General features: G+C 36.7%; 1 protein-coding gene across 1 annotated transcript; it reads left to right on the top strand.

Annotated features, from left to right (window-relative positions):
* Positions 1-1,305: 1,305 nt before the first annotated feature.
* On the top strand, positions 1,306-9,251 carry SERPINA10 (serpin family A member 10). Its single transcript, XM_015827644.1, has 4 exons — positions 1,306-2,005; positions 5,701-5,974; positions 6,552-6,699; positions 9,060-9,251. Exons 1-4 carry the CDS (start codon positions 1,306-1,308, stop codon positions 9,249-9,251), a joined length of 1,314 nt encoding a protein of 437 aa, XP_015683130.1.
* The last annotated feature ends 461 nt before the right edge of the window (positions 9,252-9,712 follow it).

Below are 9,712 nucleotides of genomic sequence, written 5' to 3'. Positions count from 1 at the left end.
CTGATAACTGCATATTGCTTCTAATATCATGATATCCTTGCAATTTTGAAACCAGGGAAAGATGCAAACCTTCCCCAAAGTTACAGACCAATTGTTCTTCTATGTGTCACCTACAAACTTTGTGTCTTGGCATCGGTGCATTGAAATGGATTGAAAGTACACAATTTCAGTCAGAAGACCATTTAGCATATGAAAAACAAAGAAACAGTGTTGTTTTCATAATTAGGAGGGATATAGTAAGGGCAGCACTTGGTACTATGCAATCAATGATTGATTAATTTCAATTAGAGGTTGTGATCAGCCCTTTAATATGACAATTATCCTTCCCTTTATTACTGTTTATTTCTTTAATTTTAAATCCAGCTACCCAACAGACCCTACTTATTGGAATCTGGTTATTTCATCTTTAAATCTGTTCTGTGGCAAAACAAAGGCATCCTTGTTTGTAATCCAGTTAATCTACAACAGACAAAACTATGGAGCTACACTTTGGAATAGCAAATATTTACCTCACCATTCCACTTAACTTGTTTTCTTTTTCAGGCTTCAGAAAAGTAAAAAAGAGGCTGTCCTGCGGGTAAGATAGAAGCATTTGCATTTAATTTAAAATTATAATGAAAAGTATTATGAGTTGCAAAGTGGAAATAATTTATATATTGTTATGGGGGGGGGGGGTAAAAGTGCATTCAAAGTGTCCTTCTTTTAAAATATGATCTTATCAGACTGGACCAAATAAGCCAATTTGCCTAGAATCTCTTCCTTTCTGGTCAACGGAGCTTCCATTATTAGATTACATAAAATTGTCTTGCCATCAGCTCCAAATCTAATGGGGATTCTGTTATTAAATATTTACATCTTTAGTAAGGCCTTTTACATATGAAATAATGTAGAAATGTCTTTAGTATTTTCATTAGTGTGTTGTGTTGTTTCAGTGTAAGAGTGAAAACTAAGTGAATTTGGAAAGATTTCTAATCTCTTTTTTTTTTTATAAGAAAGTTTATTTATTTTTTCCATCATAAAAAACAATCATAAGTAAACACAATAATCAATCAATAACCCCCCACCCCTCCCAGAACTTCCCAAACCTAATCTCAATTTAGCTTAATGTGAAATAAAGTAACATGAGATAATCCCATTGATGTTACATTAGAAAAGATATTGGGACAAATGGGATAAATGAATTGGATGGGGTTCTATTATATCCTCCAAATGCCAAAACATCCTTTCTTTTTTAATTACAGTACTAACTTGTGTCATCAATTTATATTTACTCTGTTCACCAGAAAGAAGTAACCAAAGTGCAAAATGAAAACTAATTTTTTGTTGGTCGTCTTTGGACTGATTGCTGAAATGTACCTATCAAATGGAATTGCAGAAAAATCAGGAGTCGAGGTACCACAGAGCTTAGTGTTAAATCTCTTCCCTTTCAATGATTCTGATAAACATTATCCACATAATAGTACTCAAGAGTCGTCTAGAAAAAGCCCCTCACCATTAGTCTCTTTGCACAATTTCACAGAAAACATTAACAATTTTGGCTTCAATCTCTACAGGAAAATAGCACTGCAGCATGACAACAATATCTTCTTCTCCCCACTGTCACTGTCTTTTGCTCTAGCAATATTCATGTTGGCTTCAGAAGGGGAAACCTGCCACCAAATAAGTCAATCTCTAAATCTGCCATTTTTGAAAGAAAAAGATGAAGAATTTCTGACTTTGTTCCAACAACTAAGGCTTAACATCACCCAAAATGAAGAGTTCACTCTTTCACAGAATAGCTTCTCCTTCATCCAGGAAGAATTTCAGATCAAGAATGCTTTCCATAACTTGTCCAAACAATACTTTGATATGGAATTTTTGTCAGTTGATTTCCGCAACTCTACTCTTGCCAAAAAAGTGGTCAATGAGCACATTAAAAAGAACACAAGAGGGGGAACCCCTACACTGTTTCATGATTTTGATCAGCATACTAAAATCATTCTGCTGAATTACATACTATTTCAAGGTAACTGTTTTTTTCATTGATTCTTTCATAGTTTTTAAAGAGGAGAGCTCAGGGCACCAGCTACAGTAGCTTTATAAGAGTGTCTCTCTGTAAAAATGTGGGCAACCCCTCCTTAACTTAGTCCCCCAAAGTGTGTCAAGAGAAGGATCCATTCTCATAGCTATTATTCCTTTTCCTGTATGTTTTGTTTATGGCTGGAAAGGCCAATTGGTTCACATCAATAATCCTTCTCATCTGACATACTTTAACTTCATTGATATTTCCATGCATAAAGGCTATTATCATTTTTGGTCCTCATTTCTTATTTTGAACTTGCAGTGCAAATGTTGCCAGTGGTATTTAGGTAGGAGAAATGTATGTACATTATGAAAATTACTTACCTTCCAGTAATATACAGTGCTATTTCATGTAAAATTTAAGGCAATTCTCTGCCTTCATAACAGGTGAACAATCTAAGATATAGTGTTACAGGTAGTCCTCGACCTACAGCCATAATGAACCTGCCCATTACGGTTGCATGTTGTGACAGCTGTTAAGCGAGACAGCTTTGCTTAATGACCACTATATTCTCCTTGATGCAGTCATTAAATGACTATGTGGGTCCTTAAGCAGAGTATGGGTGCCTCAGGGATGGGGGGAGCCTTTAGAGGCCTATAGCAGGCCTAGGCCCACCTGTCCCAGACCTCCTAAGACATCACTCACTCTCTGAGACATTCAATGATCTGCTTCCTACCCAGTGGTGGGATTCAAATATGTGAACAACTGGTTCTCTGTGTGGATGTCGCTTCCAGAAGTCCATTCTGGGCCTGGACAACAAAAAATTAGCTACTGGTTCTGCTGAAGTGGTGCGAACTGGCTGAATCCCACCAATGTTCCTACCTCTTGGCATTGTCACTTTGTTGCTGGGCAATGTGACATGAATCTGGAAGTGGCCACCATTTTCTGAGCAACCACAATTCAATGCAGCCACTCAGAAAATGGCAGCCACTTCCAGATCACACTACATGACCCAGCAACAAAGATAAGTGAGGAAGAGAATGTCGAGTGGGAAGCAGGGCCAAGGCCTGCAGAGACCCAGTGGGGACCATGGAGGGAGATAGATAGGGGAAGATCGGCAGGTGGGTACTGCAATGTTCCTAAGGACAAATGACAGAGGGGGTGCTGCTGTGGCTTTAATGTTAGGAATTAGTCATAAGTAGCAATAGCAACAGCAAAATCACTTAGACTTATATACCACTCCACTATGCATTTCAGCACTCTCTGAGCATATTGGGAGCATATTGCCCCCAACAATCTGGGTCCTTGTTTTACCGATCTCGGAAGGATGGAAGGCTCAGTCAACCTTGAGCCCCATCAGGATTGAACTGTTGACTGTGGACAGAGGTAGCCTGAAAAACTGCATTCTAACCACTGTGCCACCACAGTTTTACCAAGTAGCTTTTAGGGGGTCTGTCATAACTTTGAATACCCACTGGTTATAAGTTGAGGACTACCTTCATGATATATAAATTCCTCATGGTTTTGTAGAACTTGTCACTGGAAAAACCTGAAATTACCAAAGCCCCTGAATGTTCCTATGAAATTTTCAGAACTCTATTTTTTAATTGGGCCAGAATATCAAGCCATAATTTCAAAGGGAAGTTGATTGATTGACACAATTTTTACATGGTACATTTTACCTAAATGACTCTTCAAAAGTTCTTTGAAGTTGAACCTACACACATAAAAGATCCCCCAAGTTTTAATAAACAATTATTGTATAAATCAGGAGTGAGAAACTAAATTTTCTATAGCTCTACAATAATAAAACAGAGCATGATATTCCCTACCTGGTGACTCTTAATAGTTTAAAATATTAGTTGCTAGAACCTCCAGCCAGCATAGGTCCTGGTTTCTGTGACCTGAGAACCAGATAGGGAAAGAGAGATCTGGAAAAGTGGATATGCAAATATTGCTGTGTAATCATTTAGCATATTAACATGTTTCTTATCCTATTTGTCTGAACTCAGGACATAGGTGAAGGAAAATTCCAGTTAATTTTTTTTTTTAAAAAAATGGTATTTAAGGGAAATTCAAATGGCACCTTCTCTCACACTAATATATTAAGAGACCTACAGTAGGGATGAAGAATACTATATATGAAAGTGGGATGAGACAATGCCTCCTTATGCCATTTCTGAGCTTTGTGAATGCAATGGTAAGTCCAGAAGGAGTTCTGTGTACAGAGTTCTGTATATGCTTTGCGCTGAATGTAGTGAAACTATCAAGTGAATTCTTTCCCCCTACCAAATATTCAATAAATATGATTTTGAAGCCAGGCCAGGACTCATACAGATGTGCAAATTCATTATACCTTCTTGCAATTTTCATGGGAGGGTCAATTAAATATTGCCTTGCATGGGCTATATGTTGCTGAATTTCTAATTTTTTATGAATATCGTGAATTTAATTTCTCTGTCTCTTTCATAACCAAAAAAAGGGAGTGAATGGGATCAGAAAGATATTTCCAGCATAGTTTGTTGCCTGTCAAATATCTGAAAAGGGCTCCATGGCAACTAAAAAGCCTATTGCAATTAAATATTGCTAATTTCACTTCTCTTATTTTTAGCTCTTGCTCAGATTCTTTTCTAATTGCAAAGTCGCACTGAAGTGTGTTGCTGAGAGATGAGGGAGGACGAGTACATCTGCTATCTTGAATATAAAGGGGTGGTTTAAATCCTAGAGGGTTCAGTGTGTTTTAAGCAACTGGAAAGCATGCAGGATGGCACCCATTGTAGCTGGAGGTTACAAGGAAGTAACTAAACATTTCTTGGTGGATGGGTGGGGGGAAAAATTGGCACGATCACATTGAACAGTAAGGCAATAGCTTTTAAGAGACAAAAACATTGTGATGGAGCCTCCATAGCTATTCTGCCTCCATAGCTATTCAAAGAAGTCTTGTTGATCCCAGAAAGTTGTGCTGGGAATGATGGTGGAATGGGAGACTTTTAAATCCCTGATAGGAAGAGGAAACTGGTCAATAGCATAGATAGCAAATGTGGTGCCTCTGGCTTCTCACTTGAGGCCTTGGCATTGCAAGCAAAGTAGGTGATGCCAGAACCAAGAAATGGTTAGAGCAGGATAATACTTAGATATGAATGAATGAATGAATGAATGAATGAATGAATGAATGAATATTGGATTAAATATACTGAGTAGGATTATTCTCAAGTGGTGGGAAGTCCAGATTTAAGTCTCCATTTGATCATGGAGCTCACTGACACTACAGTATTAATCTGTGACAGTGAAGCAGAACTGCCACTGATGCATGGAGCCAGTCAGAATGAAAAAGTAAGCAGTAGCATTTCTAAGCTTTTCAAAATGAAGTGGGGCTGGATTGAACTGGTGATTCATATAATTAATCACTACTTTTCTAACAAGAGACTTAGTTAATGTGCAGGTCCTATTTATGAAAAGGAATCTCATGTGAAACTGTCATTAGCCCCTGTAATTGGATCGGAACCAAAGATTCAAACATACAGTAAGAGTGCAATATAGATTTAAAGTTTCAGTGATACTATGGAATAATACAAATTCACCTTTAAATTGAAGTAAATCAGGCTGATTTGTATCTGGATTACTGTTGAATTTTCCCTCAATAATTCTGGATTATATCACAATATAAAATAACATGTTGCATTTCTTTACATTTTCAGGCAAATGGCTACATCCATTTTCTGCTAAACTTACAAAGCTGGAAACTTTTTATATAGATAATTACAGAACTGTCCAAGTGCCAATGATGTTCAAGACAGACAAAATTGCTGCCATATTCGATAAGACCTTGCAGTGTTATGTGATAAAGCTGCCATACAAAGGAAGTGTGCAGATGCTGATTGTTATGCCTGTGAAGGAAGCTGATTATATGTTTGTTGAAGATGATTTAACCAATGAACTTGTGGAATCTTGGCTTAAGACCATGAAGATCAGGTACAAGTCATAGCAATCACTTCACATTTTTTATTCCTAAAATCCTGGATAGAAAATCCTGTAGTACAAATTAAAATGGCCACTCAAAAAAAAAAAAAAATGACAATAGAAATGACAAGGAGAGGAAGAAAAGGAAGTAACTGGGAATGGGCCACTGAAATTTGCCAAAGACAGCCTTTTTATTTTTACAATATATTGCTTCATCAAAAATAAATAAAAAACATTGAGTTCCTATTATCTAATCTGCTAAGAAAAAGGATCAACTTTTATTTATTTAGGAAGTTATATCTTCTGTAAAATCTTCTGCATCATTTTTATGAAAGCCTTCCAGATGTCTGAAATTTTCATATAGCTTCCTCTTCCACAAGTTGAACTTATCCAATTAATTCAAGCAAGACTTGTCACAATCATTGCCTTTGTATCATTGGTGCTCAAATTTTCATAGCATCCAGAAAGAGGGGAACAATATGCAAATGTTCTGCTGCCTTCTATTTATCTTTGCACATTTTCTGAATATACAAAGGCCAGTGTATGCACATTTTCCTTCAACTTGCATTTATATTTGTTTGCATTACAGGAAAATGGATATTTACTTTCCAAGCTTCAAACTAGATCAGACATATCACATGGATCAGTTGCTTCAGGATTTGGGAATTAAAGATCTTTTCTCTTATAAAGCAGACCTAAGCCATCTCACAAATCATAAATTCGTAAAAATATCACAGGTAAAAAAATAATTGGTTAATTCTGCAGCTTACTATATTGTTCAACCAAATATATTTAACAAGTAACATGAAGACCCATTCATTTACTGGAGACCCACTTGCTATACGTGGGTTTCTTAATTTTGTCATGCTAGCTACTTAATTAGTTGGAGGCAATAGAAAAAAGGAACAGGATCTTATAGTTCACAAATTGATGAGTTACATGATCATAACTGATGAGGCTTGCATCGATTCATGATCTGTATAGATCTAAACAAATGTATCATGCCTAGTCATTGATGTTGCATTTGTACACATAGGGTTTTTGCCCTTACAAGATTCAACCTCATTGAGTGATCCATATCCAGAACCATTTTGGATAAGTGCTACAGATTAACTTTACTGAAATGATACAACTATTTAGCTCCTAAGAATATTCAAGGTTAACTAGAAATGACTAGAATAGCATGAACCTACATGTTCTGATAAGAGTAGGAAAGGCTCAGAATTTAACTCTCATTTCATGCTAAATAATCCAATCTACCTGCACTGTGATCCTCTGCAACTATCCCTTTTAGTTTTCCATCTTATTATCAGGAAATCAGATTATCAGGAAATGTCTCCAACCCAGAAAAATAGCATCCCAAATTCTACCAGCTGCAGACTATTTATTTTATGATAGATATATATTATTTTAAAATATTAATATTTAGTATTATACATAGTGGCCTATGGGGAAGAATCTAATTTAGTTCTCAGTTCTCAGTGACTTGAACCTGCCAAAGAGTTTGACCACAATTCAATATATCTGACTATAGTTTGAAAATTTCCAGCATAGTTACAGCAGTCAAGATCATGATAGCTAGCAGTTTGTAGAGTTGTTGTAGAGTTGTAGAGAGTAACAAGCTAAGGAAACATGATTTAATCCATGATATTGATAGTATGTATGCCGATCCTGTGTATTATGTAGTAACACTGTGCAAGACCTTCTGAATTTCAGACCTTACTGGATGAGACTATCTGAATTCATTCCAAGCAACCTTTGTTGATATATGCGACTGAAACTATCTTATTCAACTAGAAAATGGCTTTTGTAAGGATTTGATCTGAGACAGTTGACTCTACTAATCCTTATATATCTCTTAGTGATTTTCAGTATCATTGGCTATTATATTGCTTTCAACCAAACAATACTGCCTTTAGTTTGGGTCCAGAGAATGATGTTGGCAAACTAGTATTAAACAGACTGCTCTGCTCAATAATCTCTTGCCATATATGGTCTAGCATTTTATCACTAATTATCACTATCGGATATGTAAATATATATTCTTCATTTTCAAATGTTTCTTTTTCTTGAAAAAAATGAGTTCATGATCAAATATCTGCTCAAAATCTTTTGCAAAAAGACCATCAATTCATTTAGATTTTCTACAATCACGTAACCTCCATTACTACCATTACTAGCCACCCACTCACACACCCCTGGTTCTGTCTGTCTGTCTCTTAATTGCTGGTCTTCATGTATTTAGCAAAATGCTGAACAATTTTTCTTTTATGCATCTTTTGTTTAGGGATAACAAATCTGGGCTGCAAACTTCTGTGTAGGATGGAAAACACTGAATTCTTTGCTGACACCTAGTGATTTTTTTGTAGCTCAAATCTGGTAGTACTGTCACTTCTGCACATTTCTGTATGTTTCACTTGTTCTCTCTATTTTCTAGAGCAGGGGTCCCTAAAACATGGGCTGTGGCCTATTTGGAATCAGATTGTGGCCTATTTGGAACCGGACTGTGCGAGCGGTGGGCACTGGCATGTGTATGTGCACATGCTCAGCTTGACTCATGCAAGCAGTGGGCCAGCGTGCACTTGTGCTCACACACACGTACAGCTCAACTTGCACAAGTCAAGCTGTGCACATGTGTGCCAGCCCACTGCTCACACTGCCCAGTTCCCCTCTCCCCCCCCCAGCCAGGCCGCCAGCCGCAAAGGTTGGGGACCGCTGTCCTAGAGGAAACCTGCTTCCTGCTAATAATTTCCTTGACTGTGTTCATTAACTATCCTAGTGACTTTTGAGATTCAGTCATGTCCATAAGTCTGGAGAGATTGGGTCTTTTTGACTGCCCCTTTTAATTTCCTTTTTCCTAATTTCCCTTCTACGGAATGTTTATCTTTTAAAATTCAATGCTGGCATATCCCCAGTATGTTCTTATTGAGACAAAGTGTTTCTAGCTGTGGATTTAGGATGCCGCTTCCACATAAGTGAAAAAAAGGTATGCATGCTCAATTTTCAGTAAGTGGAAATCTGTGTTGAAGAGGCAGACCAGTTGATAGGAAACGTGAGCATCTTACTAAAAATCTCCCTATATTTCCATTCTTTTTAGATTCTTCAAAGAGCAAGCATTGAGGTGGATGAGAAAGGAACAGAAGCTGCAGCTGTCAGTGTATCTGAAATCATGGCATACTCTTTGCCTGATACTATCCGGCTAAATCGGCCATTTATTTTTATGATATATGAAGATATTACCAAGAATATATTATTTTTGGGCAGAGTTACTAACCCTACAGAACTGTGAATTAAACAAAACCCAGTAATTTCTTTTTGATGCATCCTATTTTAATGACATAACCCCTCCCACCACCACAAGTCAAATTACATGTTATATACTAAGAACACATTTTAAATATGCTTTTGCACTAACTTCTTAATTTTCAGGAGAAAAATATAGGGATATGGAAAACAGGTAAACATTTTCCTTCTTAAAATATTTTCACCAAAAATTCTCTCCTCAAAACGATGTTTTCCTCTTATGCTATTATACATAGCAAGCAATATCTTTCAGGAAAATAGAATTAGAATAAAAATTTAATGGAAAAGATTACATTCACACAATCCCTTTCCCCAAAGCATTCAACACTAAAATAGCAAAAAGGAGCATAGTTGAAGAGAAAGCTCCCACATCCATCTTCATTCACACAAAACAGTATGTCAAAAATAATGGGCACGTTTTGGTCACCACGATGTAAAAAAGATGTT

This window comes from Protobothrops mucrosquamatus, unplaced genomic scaffold (genome assembly GCF_001527695.2).
Source record: "Protobothrops mucrosquamatus isolate PMUCROS unplaced genomic scaffold, P.Mucros_1.0 scaffold3835, whole genome shotgun sequence".
Classification (NCBI taxonomy): Eukaryota; Metazoa; Chordata; class Lepidosauria; order Squamata; family Viperidae; genus Protobothrops; species Protobothrops mucrosquamatus.
This window is presented reverse-complemented; position numbering and strand designations above follow the sequence as displayed.

Coding starts and splice junctions, on each gene's coding strand:
- SERPINA10 (XM_015827644.1), top strand. CDS start 1,306: ATGAAAACTAATTTTTTGTTGGTCGTCTTTGGACTGATTGCTGAAATG. Junction 2,006..5,700: donor GAATTACATACTATTTCAAG/GTAACTGTTTTT, acceptor TTACATTTTCAG/GCAAATGGCTACATCCATTT. Junction 6,700..9,059: donor AATTCGTAAAAATATCACAG/GTAAAAAAATAA, acceptor CATTCTTTTTAG/ATTCTTCAAAGAGCAAGCAT.